Source organism: Semicossyphus pulcher, unplaced genomic scaffold (assembly GCF_022749685.1).
Source record: "Semicossyphus pulcher isolate SPU_LCO1_2020_fin unplaced genomic scaffold, fSemPul1.0.p SCAF_8, whole genome shotgun sequence".
Lineage (NCBI taxonomy): Eukaryota > Metazoa > Chordata > Actinopteri > Labriformes > Labridae > Semicossyphus > Semicossyphus pulcher.
In genome coordinates, this window is record NW_027211759.1 from 4,838,459 (window position 1) to 4,861,238 (window position 22,780).

A 22,780-nucleotide genomic window follows, 5' to 3' on the forward strand; every position below is an offset into this window, starting at 1 on the left:
ATGGCGGGCTCTTATACGGCCGGGGAATACACTTTAAAGTCGAGGTGAAATGAAAAATGTAATTTTAATCCTTTTAGATCACATCCCCGGTAATATTGTGCATCTATTTGACCAAAAGAAATACAGAAAATCCATTTCTTCGTATTCTCATATCAAAATCCGATCATTTTTTCTTCCGGTAAAACTAAATCTCACGCGTGCTTACGCAAGTTAGCACCAAACAATTTCAACCAATCAATCTGCAACATTTAGCCGCAGAGCGCCAAGAACGCTCGGTCAGTTAGCTAGCTACTGTGCTGTGGAGAACGTCTGTCTACGCCCACTTCTCAACGATCAAATCAAATCCCTCTAATGATATGTCCCGCCTGCACGTCCTGTTTCACTCAGAAATACGTCACCATACGGAAGCTAGATACCGTTTCAGCTCGACTTTGAATGTTTTTTGGTTTCACCTCAATTGAATAGCTAGAGATAGAAATATTAAAACATGAAAGGGGCCTTTATACTTTAAATTATCTTTAAAATAATAGGTTACGTTACGTGACGTTAGTTATGCTAGCTACCTAGCCCACTAGCTACCTGTTGCTAGGAAACCAGAGCGGTGCTTTGCGAAGGTTAAGGGCGGGAACAGCCGGTGATGCAAACAGGAAATCCTCCGTAGACCAGACCGTCTCATTTCAGTTCAGTCTACGCAGGCTACGAATGACACAGCCTTCGTAGACCGCGACCTCCGAAGGATGCAGCCCCTGAATTGAGACACAGCTGTTGTCACATTTTCAGGATCAGTCTACAAAGGCTGCTTCTTCTTTTGACCTGCACTTTTGATTTTACTTTCATGGCTGATTGAACATTTTTCACCGTCAACTCTGTGTTCTTATCAGTTCCTCATGTTCTTCGTGCTGTTGCAGTGGTTTTACTTCATGTAAAATAAAGCATACATCGATAGATGATTGCCTTTATTCCATGCATGGCATACAATAAGGGTAATTCTCTTTAAATAAAAAGCATTTCTATATTCAAATTTTTTTATAGATTCATTTTCCAGTGGCAAATATGAATTTTTGAGATTAAAACATTCCAAAGGATAACTCAACATCACATACTATAAACCATATATATATAACCATATACAGGACAAAAACGTCACTTTGCCATATGCCTCAACACTAACGTTCATAATTTAGTTGTACATGTTTTTTCAAATAAAGTGGCTGCTGATTAAAAACATTCAATATTAATTCTTTTTTAACAATAAAAAAGTTGAGAAGAATTTAGCAGACAAAAATCTTGGTATTTCGGCACTGAATACTTCAGAGGATCATCAGTGTCAGGGACATGTTGCTGTATTATCTGCTGTGTGAAGGAGCCGAAATGCTTTTGATACAATATATTCAGACAACAAAAAAAACATTGCACAGTGGAAGCATATAAAGTGTTTCAGAACAGGTTCTACTTTCATTTTCAAAAGTAGCACCTATTGTACAAAAAATCACTGATATTATTACTGAAATGAATTCCCACATGAATAAAATACACTTCTTTCTAGGAGACTGTCGACATTCACTGCATCTAATGCGAGCACTGACTTACACAAGGCGAAAACATTTATGTACATTTACAAACTTATGTCCTTCCATCCGTCCAAACGCTTGATGTCCAGTGCGAAATCCAGACAGCATCCTCCCAGGACAAACCAAAACTCAACTCTTGAAATAGATGCGATATTTTGGAGTGAAACTGTTTCATAAGTCCCCCGTGTTTCTTGAAACAGTAAAGTTGCAGGGTCTTGTACACGAGTTCAGCTCTCAGCTCTCAGTATTCGGTGTGCAGGCCGTCATACAAAGCTTTCCTCCATGTTGGAGCACAGCAGGAAAGAGTCGACTAGCCGCGGTTTGATCAGCTGCTGGTGGTCGGCTGCCTCGATGCTGTCTGGACACCCTGCTGCCAGCCTCCTCAAGGCAGCCTGGAGACACACACACACACACACAAACACAAGATCACACACATTTATATTAATATGCATGTTCATGGATCGAAAAAAAACACACATATGCATTATGACATATCAAGATGATGCCGTGATGACAAATCAAAGACATTGAAGTCATGTAAATGTTCTCACACATGCAGACGACTGGGAGGAAGTGTATCGGTGCACATTTAACCCCGGTTTAAAAAAACAGCAGCATACTTTACCTTCTTGTGCTGCAACTGACTAAAGATTTTTACAGTCAACAAGTGTTCGAAAGTTTAAAACATTAGTCAGAGGTTAATTCTAGCACAGTTTCAGTATTGATTTAAGTATCTTGATGTATATTTTGAGGGAAAGAATGCTTTAAGTAACTCGAAGCTTAATCCAAAAGGCAACTGCACTTCGTTAAGTTCTTGAAGACCTGACACTTCTAATCCAAAAAGCTCCTTCAATTATTAGTAACATAGTTAAAACTGGGCTCTTTTACAAAGAAATACAAAATCTAATATCAAAAATGGTTACGTTAATGAATGGAGCAACGTAGGGCGTATCAATAAGGATTTCTCAATTCGATTCGATTCCGATTCACAGGGTCCCAATTCGATTTGTGTTTGGGGTATTTCACTTACAATATCACTGCACCTCTAACCTGGTGCATTATCACATTCTTTATGTATACAATAAGAATTGACCCTGAAGAAGTTACATCATGTACTTTTTATTTAACATGAGAAACACACAGCAGTCAACACAATATTAACAATGTTATGAATTAGACAGATTATTAACTTTTTTTCCATCTCAGATCTTCCGTCTGTACATCTGGCTCATGGTTTTGATTAAACAAACTGGGCTTCAAATTGCACGAGATTTGGCCACGAGATCTCATAGCGCGAAGAACAAAACCACACGGGACTCAAGTTATGGGGAAAGGCATACTGTATAACAACATGCCGAAAATACACTCGCAGCCAAAGCCGACGCTAACAGAGAGCAACATAAACATCAGACCTAAACTGAGTCAATCTGATTTCACATTTGACCTGCGTCATTCTCCACAGTCACCTGACAAACATTTCCTCTGCTCTATTTAAGATATAAGATTTCCGGTCTCTTCCTCTGTCTGTCATTGCCACCTCTGACCTGCACCAGTACTGCGCTCATACTTTCAACCACACCACCACCCCAGCATCCACCTGCAGGCTCCGGCTATGGGGGCTTAAGATAAGATCTCATCACACCTCAAATTTCTGCAAGTGAAAACAAATCTGCAAGAAGTGATGAGGTCGTAGCATGAGTTCTCTAACAGAACTCTGAATATGTCAGAAAAACCAGCAAGGAGAATTCAGTTATTTAGAAATATAACAGCCTCGCCCCTAATCACTTAAGTCCTCCAAACCATAGTAGGAAGACTGCTGATTTTTGAGGCTCATTAAATAGGCTTTGACATAGCTCATAGCTGCTAACTAGCTAAGTAGTGTAGAATGGTTGTGAGAGTGTAGCTTTGTCTCAATGCGGCGGCTTCGAAGGACGCGCTCTACGAAAGAAGAGTCATTCACAGCCTGCGTAGACCGCTAAAGACAAACTGAAATGAGACGGTCTGGTCTAAAGAGGATTTCACTTAACCTTCTGTCACCAAACGCAGCTCCTGTCACCTAGCAACAGGTAGCTAGCGGGCTAACTAGCAATCATAAACAACGTCACATAACAACCTATTATTTTAAAAATAATTTATTTCGAGGCCCCTTTCTTTATTCTTTGTATCGCTGCTATTTGATTGAGTTGAAACCAAAACTTTAACATTTAAAAGTGTATTCCTCGACCATTTGAGAGTCCGCCATCTCGTTTAATTGGCGCGCAATGGATCTCGGGATGCACCCGATGGATCTTTCGTGGCCCGGGAAAAGGAGAACGCATTTGTCGTCTGCATCTGAAGGAGCCTTCGAAACGGGACAGCCTTCGACGCGTCGCTGTGACGCCTTCAATTGCGTCCTTCAAAAGGATGCAGCCCCTGAAGTGAGACACAGCTGTTGAGTAAAGCAGGTGCTTTATTGAGTGCATTTCTCTTTTCTGACTACTAACCAAATGAAAACTTGGTCTGCTCAGACTCTTTTCATTGACTGTTTGTTCCTCTATTAGGGGGAAGCTGTAGGTGATACTGTACTTAATTCAGGTCTAACACACCGGGAGCTGTTTCAATTACACACAGATATTTTTGTGAGTATCTTAATTAATACGTGTGACATCTCAAACCTCTTCAGCCAGGAGAGCCTCCAACATTAACATTTAAGATTAAAAATGATCTGTGAAAGGATCTGTGAAAGCTCAGCGTCCTTTGAAGTTAAAAATCAACACCTACAAATGCTCTACTTAACCCTCGGCTAAAAGGATAAAATAGAATCACATTAATTTGAATAGACTGACACGTGTGGTTACAGTGCAGACGGGGGCTTTTCTCGGTGCAGCGAGGCAGCCCAATTAAGCTCCTCCTGACCATTATAACGCCTCAAATCCCCTCATCGGCCCTAAGAACTGGTCTTAATAATCATGATCAGAATGAGAGTGATAAAAAACGCGCAGGGATATTATGCATGAGATGTACATATTTAATCATGCAACGTTTGAGATGATGTGCACCGGTCAGCTATCTCAACATAGCTTGAAGACACTGAGGTTGTGATACATTTTCATTTTTCAGATATTGCCCTGTGGATGTCATTAAATTAGACAGTCCTCTGGTGCACTGATGTTACATGTGCAGGTTTGTGATATAAAGAGTGTGTAGCATAACGCAAGCCCAGCTGTGAATGTATAGTGTTTCAGGGGGCATGACTGAAATAGGCTGTTTGAATCTTTGAATGACATATTTGTATTCAGGACATGGAGTCATTTACACGTGTCTAAGGTTCTGCACACACACACACACACACTTTAAACCTACCAGGCAAGCGACCAGCACTGAGTCGCTGTTATTTCTCTCAGTAGGGGAGCGACACAGTTCGATAAGACGAGGAACAGCTGAAGAAAGCAAAGAACAGAATCAGTCATAAGCTTGTATCATTATTAGACACTGATATTTACCATAAACAGTAGTACTGAGCGGTTGTGTGTGGGAAGCAACTCAGTGTGTTTTATATAGATTTATTTCAGAATTGCTATCACATCTATTTTTTTATATATAAAATATGTTAATTTCCACCCAGTCAATCAAATTATGTGGTTTCATAAAGCATTCATGGAGGGCTGCTTCCCATGAGACGACGAGGTCTGCTGGGGGATGGACATAAAGTACATTTGAATTGTTTTTTTCTGTCCAGTGATGTCTTATCATCTAAAACACTGCTTCTGTCCTTAAAGTTGATAGATATTGAAACTTTATTATTTTATTAACAATTGTTTTGTCTTTCTGTTTTTAATTACAAACGGAGTACCTCAAGGCTCAATTTGAGGCCCAGCTTTATTGTAATTATACTTAGAAATAAACTAACCTTCCTGTAGGCCAAATCATTTAAGATTTATTTCAATTGAAAGATTCTCAGAATTTCTAAAAGATAATTGTGTACCTACATTAATTTTCCTTTGTCCAATTCTTTGTTCATGGTATTCTTACTCATACGTCTTAATGGACCCAAAATTTGTTTTACCTCAAAGTTTATCAGAGTCAGGTAAACCATAAAATAACCATCAGATTCAATAATTACCTTAGGGTTCTTCAATACATAATGGTAAATAGTGACAAAAACAGAACAGAGGGTATTGTGTTAAGGAGCCCTTTGCTGTCTGTGGTGCCACAAGCTGCCTCAGTCAAAATAAACTTGAGTTGACTACAATTGTTCTCATTTAAAATATTTATTCTGTGCTGCCGTTCACACCGTTTTCTTTTGATCCCTTGTTCATCAGCTGGTCCACTAAAAAAAGAATGCAAAAAGAAATCTGATTGTATAGAAGTCTATGAGAAAATTTATCTTCTTCTCACTGGATTTTTTACCTCCACTAACATCATACTTAAAGTTAATGGTCCCAATCGCTAGTTTAAGTCTCCTTCCATAAAGCATAATGTTCAATTTGTATATTTCCCTAAGTTCATTTTCTTTAAAGCCTGTTTTATTACAAGCCAAATTTTTTAATACCAACAGATACATCAAAGTAACCTTAAATCACTGATGCACCAGCAAACCAAGCTAGTACATGTTTATTAGCGTTGGCTAACCCCTCACTCCTCTAATCCAAAAACAAAAAGATTTCAAGACTTTAATTCTCTCATTGTTCTGCACCTGTCAATAGTACTACATCATGAAGGAAAAAAAGTGTAACAGTGTTGTAATTAAATTTTAATTCAGCACTACCTTTTAGCTGAATGGCTGTTTGGGCCACATCAGGGTCTCTGCTCAGACGGGCCAGTGTGACAGCAGCTTTCTGCTGTACACGCTCGCAGGCAGCGCCCTCTGATGGACTGGTAGAGGATGGCTTTTCTCCCAGCAGGAGCAGCAGGCGCTCTATTCCTAAAAGACATCATATTTAGTATTAATAAGCCAGCCAAGAAACCAAAGAATCAAAGGTCTGAGGATGGATAAAACAGGAACAGAGATACAAACAGCACAGACAAAAAGAAGCGTCTAAATTTAAAAATAGAATAAAAACTAGTGTAAAAATGAAGACAGGAAACAGAAAGGTAGAAATAAAGATGTAAAGTGCTCAGGTGAAATAGAAAAAAACAGACATGAAACACATCACTGTGAGAAAGGATTAAGAGAGATAAAAATAGCAGTCACGCAGGCCTTCAGGTGGTTATACATTCAGATTTGTTCTAGTCTACACAAGTGCTCAGGTTCACTGATTGAGGACAATTGCAGGAAAAAAGACTGACTTTGAAATGTATTGTGCAGATTATAAAGGAATAATTTTATAATGTAAATAATCACTAAGCACAATATTTGGAAAAACTCATTGGCCAAGACATGGAAACATCAAAACAGGATGTAATTTCTAGGTGGACTCAAATGTCAGAGCAGAAACTACAAATTGAAGAATAAGAAATGTGATTAAAACAGAACATTAACATGCGTTACATATTTGCTCCCCGTAGTTGTTGCTTTTATTTAAGCTCGTCCAGGCTGCGTCACAGATTTTATCTGATGCTGCCATCTTGAGGAATAAAGAAGGATTGCACAGTTTTCTTTTTTGTACATCAGAGTAAGGGTGTCAGTGATAAGGTCAGTACCTGCTGGTGTATTTTACTCATCCAATAGTAGTTTTACGCATGAAATAAAGCTAAACCTATAATCTTGTAGAGTGAAAATGCTAATTGTATGAATTCCTCTGTGTCATTGTATCACTGCCAAAACATCACATTTGGAACAGTAATCACCAGAGATATGGACCTGAGACTTGGTGACTTGGACTTGAGTCGACTTGAGTCACTGTTTTGATGACTTGTGACTTGACAAAAAATAAATGACTTGAGACTCAACTTGAGGCATGATGACTCGGATGACTTGCGTGTGTTCATACGTTTGAATGTTATCTGTTAAATATAAAATTCAATGTTGTCAAGTTTCTGTCTGACTATCAAGTATGTACGCAGCGCAAACAATCCCGATTGGACGACTCACAAAGCTCCCCGTATGTGATTGCCATGATTGGATGACAAACTCCTCGCTATGGCAACACGCAACATCAAAGCCCCCAAATAGAAGCCTCATCAGTCATACTTGTTACTACTCAATACGGTCTCAGAGCAGACCATCATCATGGCTGCGTCTGTGCCAAGATAATACAGATACAATTCACTGTCAGACTTTTTGAACAGGTTATATAAAAAAAGTGACTTGACTCCAAACTTGACTTCCCTTAACTAAAGACTCGACTTGACTTGGTCACAAGACTGGTAATCACCACTAAAAGACATTTTTGGTCATACAGTTATGTACAGCAAATACTGTTGCTCCCTTACATTTGTTTTTTTTATGATAAAAATTCTGCACTTTTTCATAATGTGTTGTTTTTGAACTACCACTCCCTCATGTGAGTTTATTTTATTTTCATGTGTTTTGTTGTGTGAAACAAAGAAACATTACTAACTTAAACAACATTATATTTAATAAAAAAGAAAAACAGATTATAAGTGAAAAATAGCTTACCTTGTTCTTGCAGGACTTCAGAAGCACACTGCTCTAAGACTGAGAGGTTTGCCAGGATCGTCACCACCTGAGATTAAAGCAACAGTGATTAAAAAAAATACATGATGAAAGCTTTGTTTGACGCATGTCATGTTCACAGTCTCAGCTGCTCTGCATGATCACAACCTTCTGCTGGTTTCAACAGAACAGCTTGTAAATCAGGGTTAACCATGTACATTTTCAATGTTAACTTTTAAATCTGGTGTTTTTTTTCCTGTTTTCTATTTTGTGTTGTATAAACCACATGCGTACCTGGTCTTTGGAGTAGGGAGTGTCGACTCTCTGGCGGTCTCTGCAGGCCTGCAGCAGGATCTGGATGGCGTTGAGCTGCAGCAGAATCTCACAGGCCATGCTGTCGAAGAAGGTGATGTTGGCCAAAGCTGCAGACGCCAGGAGGAAAACTTCACCACAGGAGGCGCTCTCGCACAACTCTGAGAGAGAAAGACATCACTCACTAAGTACATCCATCCATTATCTATTCTGCTTATCCTGTTCAGGGTCGTGGGGTGCTGGAGCCTATCCCAGCTGTCATCGGGCAAGAGGCGGGGTTACATCTGGACTGATCGCTAGTCGATCACAGGGCTGACACATAGAGATAACCTTTCATGCTCACACTCACACCTATGGGCAATTTTAGAATCATCAATTAACCTAACGAGCATGTCTTTGGACTTTGGGAGGAAGCCGGAGTACCTGGAGGGAACGCATGCACAGGGAGAACATGAAAACTCCCCCTACGTCCAAACCTGGATTCAAACCAGGAGCCTTCTAGCTGTGAGGCTACAGCACTAACCAATGCACTGTTTAAATCTGAATCCTCGTTGTTCAGGCCTACTAAAGGTCAAAGGTCAGGGTAATATTATCAGTGTCCTGTCCACTCACTGATGAGCGCGGTGACGATGTCGTGCATGCTCTCCAGGAAGCTGGCGAGGTGCTGAGTGGACGTGTGGTGAGGGGAGGTGATCTGAGCCACGACCGCCGCTGCCTCCGCCCTCGCTGCTTCCACGCTGCTCTCATCAGTCAGGATGTCCGCCAGGCACAGGATCCCATCCACCTACACATTACAAACACATCAGTATATGAACTGTTTATCTGTGTTACATGCACCAAACTACTCAAAAAGTTCCAGAAGTAAGAACCTCAGGACTCAGGTCAGATTTTATTTTGATGACCAAATTGAGAGAGGTACAAATCTCCTTCACTGAGGTCTGACTGCTGGACTAAACTTTCTCTGGACACTGCAGGGCTGACAAGACAACCGCAGCATCTCCTACCATCCAGACGGACGGTTAAGTGTCCATGGTGTCAGCTTGGCTGGAACTCGCAGCTCTGCCCGTAAAGCCATCACAATTAAAACACAGCACTCAAATTTAATGGCCACCTCCGAGGTGAATGTGCCGCCTGGAAACTCTTCCCGCTGGCATGGACCCAGAGTGAGTGCATCACCGGGTTTAGAGAGGAGCTCAGACTTTTAGAAGAGCAGGAGGGCTTCTGTTTGAAGAGAGCTCAGTCAGGGGCGTGAGGGTGTATTTGTCTCATGTTTGTGTTTTCTTGTGTGTGTTTGTATATCAGAGGCCTATATAAAGAGGCCTTGGGAAATGATATAATGTAGAGCAGATCTTTATCCACTTGGGGGCAGTGTTGCACAGTTCATCATGACTTTACTAAAGCTGCTGGTTGTGACTCTGCGTGTGTCGGCAGGAGTTTCACAGATGTTAAAAATCAGCATACACAAATAATCATACTATCAGTTCAAATTCATAGTCTTTATCTAGAGAGGTGGTTATGGGCTCCTTCATAGGTCCCTGTGAAAAACTCATCAGAAATGTTTTAGTTTCTTTTAGGCAGTTACTTTTTTAAATTACAAAAAAATCCACAACAAACTTGGTGTCAGATGTGTGATTTTCCTTTACACTCTTCAGTCAGAATCATTATTGCTCTCATTAAGAAAAAAAGAGCAAATGACTGTTTTTGAAGCTCATTCATCATCCACCAAAACCCTCCTAAAACAAAGTTTAGAAGCGAGGCGTCAGAGTGAGGCGAGCCGTCAGCTCTCAGGCAGCCACACCTGTCAGTCTTATCTGCTGACGAGCATCAGCGCTCAGCTTCGCAGGGCGATTCCCTATTTTTGTCTCTGTGGACGTCAGCAGCAGTGTGCCAGCGCGACCCACTGACGTGGAACAATCCACTCTCCACTTCCCCCCTCCTGTCCCTACCTGCACCTCCTCCTCCTCCTCCTCCCTAAAATAGGATATTCCCCAACTCCTCATTTACCGGATGTTTCTCATTCAGTTTATTCTCAGGGCCGATGCCAGGCAACTTTTCTGCATTTTTAAGAGTAATAACAAAGTTTCTGATGCCTATTCACAGGAAGTTAGAATTAGAGCAAGTGAGAAGCTTAAATATGGTGAAATATTCAGTGTCAATTTCTATTTGTTGAGTCAGTGTAGCATTTAAAATCCTGAAACAACCTGGATACTTTCAGAGGCAGTGACTATGCACTTAATCTAAAGGTGTTATTAGTTAAGGCTGTAGTTTTTATCCTATAAATCCTTTCTTTCCTTGTTAAGGTTCCTTGGGGTGATTTGATCACTAAAAAAACTGTGTTGAACATTTGATTCTAATTGGTTACTATTTCTCAATAGCAGACCGTTGCTATGAAGAACAGACCGTTGCTAGGGATTTGGCTCTGATCGCACAATCCGGAGGACTAACTGTAATCATATCAATCGACCAAAAGTATCCGGTTAATTTGACGTCGGTCTGTTTGGGAAAAAAGAAAAGAGACGAAAACAGCGGAGAGAAAGCAATAAAGGATAAACGATGCAAAAACTGAAGGCTTAGACAGAGAGCGCTAAAAAAAACTGAAGACGGCACAGGAAGTAAACATTAAACAGAACACAGTACGGGATACGGGGGTGTTTAAAGACGGTGAATGGAAAAGAAAAGGTGAACAGACTCTGACGGTGACGAGACATAAAACCTCCATCAGGTGCTGAGCTGATTCCTGCGGGCCCAAATGTTTCCATTTAATGTTAGTAAAAACAGCTAGCTTAGCTCTTTTTAAGAAGGCAGCGTTAACTGTTGCTATGGACGCAGTTCTCACTGTGAGTGTAATGGACCATTTAAACGGATAAACATTTAAAACACATTTTAACCCAAATATCTCTCTCTTTTTATTACCTAGATTGTTACTTTAACTTTAATACATTTGAGGTAAATAATTATTTTTGCTTTTCATCATTGCACCGCCTTCCTAACCATCAGGACCGATCTCATCCTAAATGGATTGGATAAATAAAACGCAGAAAAAGAGAGAGATAAAAGAGAGTGATGGACAGGGGGAACATGTTGCTACATGGATTCAGCGTCATCAGCGATGTAGGATGAAAGTGATCCAGCCGACATCACTGACGACATCAGAGCTGAATCTGAGCAGCACGACATTCCCTATCCAACTGAGAGCTGAGTTAATGAGACCTATTTTTAGTATGTTGCTTTTTATTTCATTTGAAGTTAGAAGACACTAGTTCTACTCTAAACCAGTCTTGGCACTGTCCAAAACAACCACTGGTAGTCGATGTTAGTGTAGATATTTAAGATTTTTATACTATAATGCTAGCATCGGACTTAAGGTGAAACTTTGAAAACAGCGCAAGGGAATTACAGCATAAAGAGGACGAAGAGGTGACCATAGCAGAGAATAAAGTCGTGCCAGCTGGTCGAGATAGCTGCAAAGAACGACCCTGTGCCAGGGACAACTGGTGGGACATCTGAAGTCAACCTGCACCAAAGGAAACAGAGTTGGAGTCGCTGTGCTGCCACAAATTTCACTCAGGCCAAGGAGGACAGGAGAGTGCTTGAGACAAACTTTTGGATTTCAAAAAGAAACAGGGAAAAGCCTAGCTTAGCACATAGGTTGTGTCCCAATTCAGGGGCTGCATCCTTTGAAGGATGCATTTGAAGGCCGCAGCATGTCGAAGGCTGTCCCATTTCGAAGGCTCCTTCAGATGCGGCTAACAAATGCGTCCTGCTTTTACCAATAGCCAAAGCGGCCTTAAAATAAATTATGTTATGTGACTTTAGTTGTGATTGCTAGTTAGCCCGCTAGCTACCTGTTGCTAGGCGTCAGAAGCCACGTTTGGTGACGCAGGGTTAAGGGCGGGAACAGCTGGTGACGCAAACTGGACGTCTCTTTTCAGTTCGGCCTTAGCGTCTACGCAGGCTACGAATGACTCATCCTTTGTGGAACACGTCCTTCTAAGGATGACACACCGCTGTAGACTATCCCAGGTTGTTACCAGATGGTGCTATTTAAGTTAAACGTAACAAAAGTCGGAGTTGGAGAAGCCTGTCTCGTTGTGGGAGTGGCCTTGGAAGGCAAAGGACCCAGTGCATTCTGGTTTTTGTAGGTGTTGTACCTTTAAATCAAAGGGAACACCACAGTTTATTAGTGTTGGTCAAATTACATGTTAGTTTTTTAGATTGCCGTAAGCACAGATTTATAAAACGACCATCTTTCCAGCAGGCAAACACTCTCATTCAGTCTATGAACTCAAAGTTAAACTTTAGTCTGATGAAATGTGGAGGTTTTTTTCCTGCCTGTTCCTGATCAATACTCTTCCCATTCACCGTGTTACGATTACATAATGTTCCAGTTGGGGATAAAACTAAGCGGTATTAAGTGTATCCACCAATGAGCAGCACAGATGCGTACCGGCCTCTTTTCTCAATCAGCTCCAGCAGTGACAGGTGTGTTTCTTAAGCCTGAGCGGTCGCCGGTGAGCGGAGCCTGACAGCTCCTCTCCCGGGACGACGCTGCTAATCTGGGGCGGACTTTGGTTCCCGTTACAGAGTTTTCACACTTGGATGATTCACGCCGTCCCAGCTGCTCTGTACGCGAACACAGACGCCGCTGTGGCATCATTATTCGCCCAATTCGGGTTGTATCTGTCTCTGTAAACGGCCGCTTGACACAGGTGCGTCTGTTTATTTTGTGTTGAATTCTCGACAGAACAAACAAAGAAGGAGGTATCGTTAGCTTCCTCTCTCCCTGTTTCTCCCCGACACACACACACGCGCAGGGAGGGGTCACTGTATGTTTGACCTGCCAGTCTTATATAATGATCTCATGTCTGTAAATCATGACTCATCTTTGTGTATCACAGTTTAACAAGATAGTGTCATGTTTCAGGGATTTTTGTATACTAATGTATACATATTTAGAATTAAAAGATGATTTCATTGCCGGGTAAAGAAACAAATCCCTTTCTTTCTTTTAACTGCTGATCCCTTAAATCCATGATCACACACTTTCTCTCTGTGCAGCCGCTCCTCCTCCTCCTGCTGCCATTGTTGGCACGTATTCACCAGTGAAAATAAACTAGTCTCCCAGTCATAACATGAGAAGTGAGAGCACGGCTGAATGTGTCCAACAGTAGACAGACTATCTGCTGCTGCTGCCTGAGCCGCAGCTTCAGCTGCGAGTGAACACAGTGTGTGTGGACTGCAGGGAGCCTTACTGGAAGAACTTCTACTACTTACGATTAATGTCATCACTTTCTCTCTCTCTCTCTCTCTCTCTCTTTCTGAATCAGTTTTACTATTACGGGAAAATCGAGTGTTTATGAGCCATTTCTACTGAAATAAAAACAAAGATTTTCCTTTATTAAACAACTAACACACATCTGGACTTCGGTATGTATTTGTACAAATGCTTCACAGACAAAACACATTGATGTCTGTGTCTTTATTTCAGAGAGAGGGAGGTGTACCTTGTCCAGTTGGTTGATGCCCTCCTCCACGCAGCAGATGGAGGCCACCGTCCTCAGAGCGTGAGCGTAGAGCTCTCTGAAGCGGTCCTGTCTGCAGATCTTAAACAAGGCCACCACAGCTCCTTCCTGGGGAGGAACACAAACTGTATTAAAAATGTATTTATTTGTGACTCTAAATTGATACATTTATTTAAGTGGATGTCATTTTTTTGTTATGGAAAGAATTATGACTTGATTCGCTTTTACTCCAAAGAGAAGAAGAAGAACTGGATACATAAGGTGATTTAATTTAGTATTTCTACAAGGCCAATAATATAAGAGCATCATTTATAAAGGGACAAGGCTGCATATTTATATATGTAAGCAATATCACATGAAAGCGAGTGACTGAATATCATCACGGCTGTGATTTGGTCGTAGGCACGAGGTTGCAGGCCACATCAGGACCTCGAGTGTGATATTGTTTTTATACAGTTAACCACCAACCAGTGAAATAAGAGTCTGCTGTGTTATTAAGAGGTACAAAAAGTTGTCTCTCATATGAGGACTGTTTTTTTTCAGCATCATAACAGAGGACAAACTGTGGTTAGATCTGCAAACAAAACTTTTTGTGAACTATTTTGGTACTTTCACAGACCTGATGTTAGGCTTCATACCACTGAATTACACTCCACACGTCACAACAAGCTTTTGTCCTGAAGCATACATGATTGTGCAAAATGACGGATCAAAATGCTCCTTGCTGGACTTGTGCTGTGGGAGCCAAAAGGTCCGGCAGAGCGAAGCCAACAGCAGCGCGCTGCTTTTAGAGAGTCCAGCAGACCCCGAATGACCGATGGATTTGGCCGGCTTTACTCGGCGAGCCTGCCAACCACAGAACCCATCAAATTGCTCACACAATCCATCACGTCAGAGACAAACAGCCCAAATATACATATTTCATGAATGGAAAACACAGAGCAGAAAAAAAGATGATTTACAATAATAGCCGAGCATTTTCTGTGAGATTATGCGGAGGTGTAAACAAACAGAAATAGCTCCTGTACTGGCTCCGTGTCTACGCTAAAGCGCCCCGCTGACTAAAAACACTTGCAGGTATTGAATCCTATTCAGCGTGCAGATAGGTAGAATTACCTGGAGGAAGACGAAGCCTGTAACTACCGACCATTATCCTAATAAGGCCATTATACTGGGCTGGCATGTCTCATATGCTGTAAAGGCCATGCTGCAGGGGCTTGGAGTGAATAATCATCCTGCCCTCCAGCCTGACCGCTCCTCCCCGCTCGCTGCCTACGCAATATTGCTCCACCGTACCTGGAAGAAGTGCGAACACTGACAGACAGTTTTCAGTAAACCTTTTGAAAAGTCCGGAGAGGCCTGCAGGCTGCTGACGAAGAGGCTGCTGATCCTGTTGTAGTTCTGTGACGCGAATGTTGCTTTAGCTTTCAGAAATCATCTTAAAAAGGAGTCTGTGGAAATCTCTGAATAGTTTCATTTACTTTTGAGCTTCAGTTCTTTACATTATTTATTCATAATTTGTGAGATTAAAAATTTAAAAGTTCGACAAACACAGCTCAGAGACATCAAAGAGTTCAAGGGAAACTGTCAATAACACAACCAGGAAGCAAAACATAACCATGACGTCTACATTTTAAATTTTTACACTAGTGGCTTCTTGTTATTACCGTAATGTTATGGGGAAAAGTGTTTGGCAGAATTTTGGCAGAATTAATCAAAATGGAAAACTACTGCATACTTTTTTTTCTTCATGTTTTATTGATTTGTTTGCTTACTAGCGGCCTGGCCGATGGATGACGTGTCTTTCTCTCCATCATTTTGCTCCAGTTTAGAATACCTCAACAACCTTTATGTAGTTAATCAAGAATGCCTGTGAGCTAGCATTAGCCTTAGCTGTAGCCTACTTCAGTGCTACCAGATGTAAGAAACTAAGATAGTAAGAACATGGCAAACTTTTAAATTACCTAACATCAGCATGCTAGCATTGTCATTGTGAGCATGTTAGCATGCTTAACTTAGCATTTAGCTCAAAGTACTAAGCCTAGACGCTTCAATGAGCTGCTAGCATGACTGTTGACTCTGTTATGTTTCTAGAAAATAACGGCCTTTTCAACTCCTATTCTTGGATGGCTGTTTTTACTTCACCATGGTGTTTCAGGTACTTAATTTATGTGGTTATGGATAAACTAGCTACACTAGCATCTATGTAAACATATGGAATTTGACTAGCAACCTACTTTGTATTTAGTGCTAATTACTAAATGTTAGCTTGGGGATATGCTAAACTAAGACAGTAAGAAAATAGCAAACTTTTAAACTAAACATCAGCATTTTAGCATCGTCATTGTGAGCATGTTAGCATGCCCAACTTAGCATTTAGCTTGAAGTACTCAGCCTTGACATACCTGATAAAGTTACAGTTCTTTAAAGTTCAATAAAGTAGAAATAAAATGGATACTGTGTGGACATTTTTCTCTTTCAGACTCGTGTCTTTTTTAAGATGTGAACTAATTTGATCTTAACTCCACTCTAAATACGAGATGAGTAAGTGGAAAAGCAAGTCCTCCAGCCTGACTACCAGGCAGTCTTTATCTGTTTGTTTCCTCCTTACAGACTCTATTTTGCTTTTCCCTTTCACACATCGGCGGGCTTGTCGGTGGTTTTTATTCCCTTCCCCGTCAAACAAGTTGCAGTTCTGTTGTTTCCACTGACTTCATCCTCATTCCTGCAATGAAGCCCACAGAATGCATTTATCCTCACGCTCATGCATTTCAGTACTTGCTGCATAAACACAATCATGTGAAACTTGACTACTTGACTAAAAATACCTCTCTAGCCATTTGTAAAGGCCTACGCAGCGTGTAATTTCTTTCCATCTCACAGTTTTCTGATCTGAACTCACTGCTCTGCTCTCTTCTACTTCTTGAGTTGTGAGAGGCTGCAGGCGGTTGGCTTGTTAATTTGCAAACAAAACGGCTGATGGTTAAATTCTATCCAATCTCTCAAGGACCTCAATGAGTTCAACGACGCTTGTTAGACAAATAAAAACACTTCCTTTGGATTTTCTTCCAACTAGAGAATTACAGACGGAGATGATCGCTTTCCTTTTGCCTTTTTCAGACATCACTTGGACATCTTCATCTGTCGCACAGTGTCTCTACATGTTTCTGATGCCTCTAACCAGGCCTGAGACATTGCCACGTCATGCTCTCGCACCCTGCAGTCCCTTCAGTGTTAGAAGCACAAGGACACACACACTCACACGCACAGGAGGAGCCTGCCAGCACGGACACACTCAGATCAGTATCCATCATGACAGGAAGGTAAACAGCGAGACAGCAAACTCGCGTACATCATCACGCAGTTGCTCTCTAATATTTCAGCAGCTGTTTGATTTATGAAGCGGCGCACGGCTCGGTATTAAACACCGTCAGTTATATGAGCTTCTGCTTCCTCCTAAAGTCCTAAGACGTTCAAATCAGGTGAAAACGACTGAAAGCATGATTCGCCCTGCTTGTTTGGTGGCTTAAAGAACAAGTTTTTATTTTGTCATTATGAGTGGGTAAACAAATCAAAGCAGACACTTGTACGATGAGTTCTGACCTGCTCAGTGGACCAGACGTTTGCAGTTCATTCAGCCACGACAAATCAGTCACGATCATGTCTGATTCTCCATTACTTCAAAGTGCTTTAAGCAGCCACAACCTTTTTAAAGTATAACCCACACACATTTGTTAATATTATAAACCACACATACAATGTGAGGCACATGAGCAGAATATAACGCCGGGTGTGTTTTAAAAAATGAGTCATAATGGAGACGAGGTGAGAGGTGTCACGCACCGATTTTGTTCACTTCCACGGGCCGAACGTACGCGTCTTTTGGTAGATATTTTGTTTTATTTGTCATGCATACATTTCATTTAATATATGCAAACAAATTAAACAATTAAATGCACCTTTTAAAAGTATATGATTTATTTAGCTCCCTTAGAAAGTTCTGAAAAGATTCTCTTTGTTGCTTTCCAAAGTTGGTTAGAATCTATTTTATTACGTTTATTTAAAGCTGCTCTAGACATTTTTTATGTATTTCAAACGTATACTTGTTAGTAAAATGAGCTGTATATACCAGAATACACATTAAGATGTTTGTTTACGTTCTGCTTCTCCAAAACGGCTCCTTCAAACGTCAAACAGACTCTGAAAGACAACAAGCTGTGATTGGTCAGGGGCCGACAGGTGGTCTGTCAGATCTCACAGCCAAATCAGAAGATAAACTGGACGACTTTATAATAATTAATCTAACACAGAGACCATCTAAATCGGCAATCATAAGCCCTTTTCACACACGTGCACACGTGCACTCACAGCCAGAAGCTCCAGTCTGCAGACATCTTTGTCATCGCTCTTCTGGTTTCCCTGCGGTTGCACGATATAAATGTCATCATCCAGCCCACACGCTCACGGTGAATGTTCCTGACTGTTACCTGCTGCGTTCACACATCAGCTCGCCCTGAGCCTTGCGGACATTTTACGAGGGGCTGGCAGGAAAAAGTCTGCATAAAGTCGGGGTGAAATATTCGGCCGTTTGCGCTCACACATGCTGCCCACACGGACAATGTCAGGAAACTTTGAGGAGTGCAGTGCATGTGACTCAGCAGTTTCCCTCAGTGCTAAAAAGTGTGTGCTAACCTGCAGCGTGCTACCACCAGGCTGCCGGCAGACACATTTTGCGACTAGCTGGTGAACACAGTAACGCATTAAGCATGGGAGATATTTCCCTCTGAAGCTGGTGGAGACCAAAACAGAGATGAAAGAGAGTTACTATTACTACAGCTACTTTTATTTTTATGTTCTAATCGGTCAAAATGTTTAATGTCTTTTTGTTTGTTGTAAAAGAGGTCATGCTTTCCAACTCACAAACAAGCAGTAATAACAGATCCAACTTATATATCGAGATTTAGTTATGGAGCTTGTAGATTTGCATACTGGACCACTGGCCTTGGCAGAGGTCTGCACTCCCAGCGCCCTTCTAATTTAATAACAACTTTATTAGTTTAACTTCCATTATCAGTTCATTACTTTTTAATTCTTCTACAAAACCAAGAGACAGAAAACTTAATGAGCTAACACCCTCTTTGCCACGGATGCTAATGTGTTAGCAACAAATGATGGAAGTTAGACGGATGTAAGTGACAAGTTAATATCTAATTATCACACAATGCTCTAACTTCCCAGAAGGAGCTGCCAACGCCTTAAACTCTCTGGTATCCATTAAAGAGTTCACATTGTTCAGTTCCTCCTTCAGGGTAAAAGCAACAGGATTAAACCTTCAAGTCTTTTTATGCCTTGTGAGGGTTCAACGATTCATCTTCATTACTACACGTTTAACGCACCTCCCCTCTCCTCCCTATACATGTCACATCACTCTAAACATCACATGTCAGCAGCAACACTGTGAAAGAGAAGGAGAGGCGGACATGTCTTGTTTACTACCTTATATTTAAACGGCTAATTGTGAAGCTGTGGAAAGTGACAATGAGTGAAGGCCCTGATGATACACACTACTGTACAGGGTGTGTGTGTGAGAGTGTGACGGACACACTGGTGCGAGCTAATTAATTCAGATAACAGGTGGAGGATGTTTTGTATTGGGTATTCATTAGCAGCCATTGGCAGGTTGATTCAGACGCCTCCTGAGGGATCGGCTGACGGCGCTACAGAGAGAGTTAAATAAGGTGGAGCGGATTGAAAGGTAAAGATGCAACCTGCGCTTGTGATCAATGCTCACTCTTAATGGGAGCTGACACTATTGATCTGACAATCTGGCAGCAAAGGAATTGTGTGCATGTGTGTGTGTGGGCCATCAGGAAGAGTCTTATCAAGAGCATCCTGGAAGCAGTCGGCTAACTAATGTGGCACTGAGACTTTCTGTCTGCTCCGTCCGGTCTTATCTCACAGTCAAAGAGCTTTTTAGAGGCGGTGTAAAGAGATAGCTGCAGGTCGGCTGCAAAAGGCGGAGCGGCTCATAACAGGGGAGTGTCTAAAAGACGGACGGGGTGGAGATGTGATATCAAAGGAAGCTGCCTCTGCCAAAGACCGGGTGGGAGAATCATGAGAATAAAAAACGTGACGCTGCTGACTCGTCACTGACGTCAGGATCTCTGCCACGGCAGGTTTGTGCATGATGAAATGCGTCACAGGAGACGGCTTCATCTCAGACACATGCATTACGATGCATGTTGGCTTTAGCTTTCTTTAGATTAATCTCCATTACTGTGAGCACAGTACCTTGGCAATGATGCTGCAGAGCTGAGGTCCGTCCTGGGTGAGGGACAGCAGGTTGCTGATGGCACTGCCGATGGTGTGAACGTTGTCCGATGACTCGATCTGTTTGATCAAGACCTGCAGGAAAGAGGGACACTTTGAATGTGTGGTGAAAGTAGCTTCGACCTTTGATTGGTTGTTTTTTAAATGGTTTTATTTGAGCGTCTTGTGATTTAATGTGTGCAGAGAGAAAGAAAAACTCAAAGTGCTCCAATACAGATGTCAATGAACAACAGTTGCACACTTTCTTTGTTACATTTTTTCTCTTCTTTCTGTACGCACGGACCTTCACTTGTTATTACTCTTCACATGTGTGTAACATGTGTTCAAATAGACACCACATATGATGAAACGCATGTGGAGGACCACAAATAGAAATGCAGGCGGATGATGCAGGGTGTATTTCAAGAGTGGAGGGTTGTGATGTGGTTACGTACCCTGATCTCGTTGGCCAAAGCCATGTCAATCATGTTGCTGAAGGAGTCGCTGACGTCTGTGAGGATCTCGTGGATGGCCTCTCTCATGGACTTCAGGAAGAACTCGTCGTCAGTGTGAAGGCACCTGTGGGGGAACGGACATTTTGCATTTCAGTCCACTTATACCTTCTTTAACAATCATGTATTACGAGTGTCTGCTCAGTTAGTTATACCTCTCTGTGATGTTGGTGAGCTCCATGCATTTCTCCAGCAGAGATTTCTCATACTGCAACGAAACCAAAAGAACAAATTAAACTGGTGCACTCATCAACTATAAATGTGTCCAGGTGTGATGTGGAGCTTTATGTCACAGCATATTTAATAGGTATGACAACTTGATTATTAATATATTTTGAAAGAAACATTAGTAGTATTTTCAAACAAAAATCTGATCTATTTTGATTCAAAGAGCGACACTGGTTTCAGACTTAAAAGTTTGCGTCCTCTTGTCATGAACTTATGGTGCTTTCACTGTCCCTTTGAAAACATCCTTTCTGATTATTTATCTGCAAGAAGTTGATCACTTTGGGATCAAATCTGCAGGTATCTCTTTATTTTTGACATTTGGGGTTTAAAGAATAAGTACAGGTAAAGGCCAATTGAATGTGAAAGTGAACAAGAAGGATAACAGACATATTTTGATGGAGGAAATGTAACTGCAGCGTTTTAACTGCATGAATGTAAAGAGCGAAATCAAGTTTTTTTTCGGTAAAAGTTTAGATAATTAAAGTTTAATTAGCAGTGACAGCACATCTACGTCATGGCTCTCAGAGGTTCTATCTTCACACTGATGAGGCCGAGCGTAATATAAATGGGTCTGATTCTAAAGTTAGACTTTTTTCATCACAGCATGAAAAAGCATGAAAATTATACTTTAATCAGGGAGTCTTTTTTGAAACTTAAGGTCACATCCTCCTTCGTATTCCTACTTTGTATCTTTGATGTTTTAAAAGCTTATAAGGCTTCACATGTCACCTTCTGCATCTCGGGTGGAGTACTCCGGGCAGCGCTGTACTCGTGCACCAGTGAGCGCACATGGCAGTTGGCCCTCACGGCCGTGCTGTGCACCCTCTGCCAGCGACCTTTCTCCAGCCGCTGGAACATCTTGCCGAGCTCCGTGCTGACCACCAGCGCCCGGCGGAGGAGCGTCTGCAGGTTGTTCCTCGCCACGTGGTCGCCTGCACCGACCCCTGAGGCCACAATCAGCTCTCCCTGCTGGGCGTCCTCCTCCACCCCGATGGGTTTGGCCTGGAGGACGCACATACACTCCACCTCCGTCATGTGGCGGAGGTCCTCCATCCAGCGCTGGACCGAGTCCACCTGGAGAGACTGCATGCGGGTACTGTGGGAGATTCAAGCACAGAAAAGAAAGCAAAGCAGAGTTATTCACTTTGGAAATTGTGTTTAAAGCAGAAGGTCTGTTGCATGTATTTTGGACTTTTGAGCAGTTGCAGCAAGATTGCCCTTGTCAGCCACCGTAGCTATGCGGTACAGTACATGTTACTGTGTATTTAGTTATCTCTGTGCCACCTGACATCATTTTGAGCCACATAATCAGAGCTCATTCATCTATACTCACTGGTGTATGCAGAAAAAAAATCTGTTTTCTGCTATTTAATTTATTTGCTGACAGAAAATAAACATATGTTACAGTTGGGTATCATGGAAGACGCTCAGTCAAAGTGAGAAGGCTGCTATCTTTAGTCAAGGACCCACTGCTTCCAAAGGTTTTGAGTGTTAAAGATACAATCTTGAGGATTTCAGTTTCGTGCTCTTGAGCACCACCCACTGGCGATAAACGGTAATTGTGGGAGCACAGTTCCCAGATATCCAGACAGTGCTGCATGTGTGGCGTCCACGGTTGGCTCCGGTTGTAACTCTTGATTTTCCTGGCTGACGGTCGCTTTCCTTTTCAGACTGTTTGCTTCATCTGAGCGTCGAGTTTGTTTCTTCTTCTTTGGATTTTCACTTCTTGTTGAAGTTGTATCTGTAGTCATCCATCTTTTCTTTGTTTGTTCAGCCATAGTAGATTAC

At 41.7% G+C, this 22,780-nt stretch overlaps 1 protein-coding gene across 1 annotated transcript; it reads right to left on the minus strand.

The window, feature by feature from the left end:
• Positions 1-1,006: 1,006 nt before the first annotated feature.
• LOC138612634 (protein inscuteable homolog) lies at positions 1,007-22,081 on the minus strand. Its single transcript, XM_069685998.1, has 11 exons — positions 21,722-22,081; positions 20,920-20,972; positions 20,708-20,831; positions 20,235-20,348; positions 13,926-14,051; positions 9,034-9,205; positions 8,404-8,582; positions 8,113-8,179; positions 6,319-6,474; positions 4,914-4,990; positions 1,007-1,963 (listed from the first exon to the last, which is right to left on the minus strand). The coding sequence occupies exons 1-11, from the start codon at positions 22,079-22,081 to the stop codon at positions 1,835-1,837; spliced, it is 1,557 nt and encodes a 518-aa protein (XP_069542099.1). The 3' UTR covers positions 1,007-1,834.
• Positions 22,082-22,780: the final 699 nt, after the last annotated feature.

What these genes read in the sequence shown, in the direction of transcription:
- LOC138612634 (XM_069685998.1), bottom strand. Translation starts at nt 22,081, where the DNA reads ATGCAGTCTCTCCAGGTGGACTCGGTCCAGCGCTGGATGGAGGACCTC. An exon ending in CTCCCTACTCCAAAGACCAG is followed by an intron (nt 8,180 to 8,403) that starts GTACGCATGTGG and finishes CTTTAATCTCAG; the next exon opens with GTGGTGACGATCCTGGCAAA. An exon ending in TGAAGTCCTGCAAGAACAAG is followed by an intron (nt 6,475 to 8,112) that starts GTAAGCTATTTT and finishes GATGTCTTTTAG; the next exon opens with GAATAGAGCGCCTGCTGCTC.